A 1,578-nucleotide genomic window follows, 5' to 3' on the forward strand; every position below is an offset into this window, starting at 1 on the left:
GGGGGGGACAAAAAAGAACAAAACAACAGCAAAAACAAAAAATCTGATAAAGAGAGCTAGAGAGATAGACCAGTGGTTAAGAACACTGGATGTTCTTCCAAAGGACTTGAGTTCAGTTCCCAGCACCCACATAGTGGTTTACAATCACCTGGGAATCCAGTTCCAGGAGAGTCAATATTCTCTTCTGGCTTCCATGGGCACCAAGCACACTCATGAGTGCACAGAGATACATGCAAGCAAAACATTCAAACATATAAAAGTGATTTCTCTTCATCTGAGAAAGGATCATGGACCTTTCACTGGAAAAGAGGAAGCAGGTGGGTCCATACATGCGGAGCAGTTGACAAGTGAAGGGGCCTTCAGAAGCTGTCCACACACCAGGCAAGTGTTCCTAGATTTGTGATCTGCATCAACTCCTTTCACTGCCTCGGCTCCTCAAATTATGCAATTAGCAAGCCAGAATATCCTAACAGGGCTTGGTGCACTGTGGTACAAGCTCATCTAGTGGTCCACTTCTGCCCTGGACATCCACGACCACTTTCTTACATGCACAGGTTAGCAGTCAGTAGTGCTGCCTTTCCAGAGCATATACTGTTATTTCACTCTTAAAAAAAAAAAGGCCAGCTGCAACTGAATAGCTGCTACCCTCATAAGCACAAGAGGTCCAAGCCAGGATCCCTGATAATAGGGATTAAAGTGACTGCCGCTTGGGTGGCTTTGTCACTAGCAATCTCCAGTGCAGCAAATACTGATGAGCACATTAGACATGAAAGTCTTACCAAGTGTTCAAGGCCATAGTCAGCCTGGGCGATACTAGTGCTGCTGAACGTGTTTGTTTCAATGATATCTGCTCCAGCCAGCAAGTATTCCTGCAGCAAAAGAGAGTAAGTCAGCTGTCATGAACTTAGTGTCCTCGGCCCAAAAACAAACATGCCCTTTCATTTTTCTCACCGACAACCACCTTTTAACCAACATGTAAGACAATACACTCAAGACTAGAGATGTAAGCAGACACAAGGATTTCACAAAAAGGGATGTGGTTTAGTACATTAGCATAGAACATAAATTCAGACAAAAATTAACACAGTAAGCTGTGTAAATTTAGTTACACTCCTTAAACTCACTTTGTAGAACAAGTTGGCCTTGAACTCACAGAGATCTGCCTGCCTCTGCCTCTAAAGTAGAGTTCCGAGATTAAAGGCATGCACCACAATGACTGGCTTCTTGCCATTTTTTAACAAATGTTATGAGTGCTCTATCTGCATATACAACTGCATGCCAGAAGAGGGCATCAGATCACATGGTGGTTGTAAGCCACCATATGGTTGCTGGGAATTGAACTCAGGACCTCTAGAAGAGCAGTTAGTGCTCTTAACCGCTGAGCCATATCTCTAGCTCCCCTAGTCTGGCTTTTTCTACCTTTCTTTTTTTTAAAAAAAGATTTATTTATTTATTATATATACAATTCTACCTGCATGTACACCTGCATACCAGAAGAAGGCACCAGATCATTATAGGTGGTTGTGAGCTGCCATGTGGTTGCTGGGAACTGAACTCAGGACCTCTGGAAGAGCAGAC

General features: G+C 43.5%; 1 protein-coding gene across 1 annotated transcript in view; it reads right to left on the reverse strand.

Moving 5' to 3' along the window:
- LOC129674045 (methionine synthase-like) overlaps positions 1-1,578 on the reverse strand; it is a 12,949-nt gene that overhangs the window by 454 nt on the left and 10,917 nt on the right. Inside the window, exon 3 of the mRNA XM_055603935.1 lies at positions 780-869. Coding sequence (XP_055459910.1) covers positions 780-869 — 90 coding nt within the window. The remainder of the gene's footprint in view (positions 1-779; positions 870-1,578) is intronic.

The sequence above is a fragment of the Psammomys obesus genome, unplaced genomic scaffold (genome assembly GCF_907164565.1).
Source record: "Psammomys obesus unplaced genomic scaffold, mPsaObe1.curated_primary_1811, whole genome shotgun sequence".
Taxonomy (NCBI): domain Eukaryota; kingdom Metazoa; phylum Chordata; class Mammalia; order Rodentia; family Muridae; genus Psammomys; species Psammomys obesus.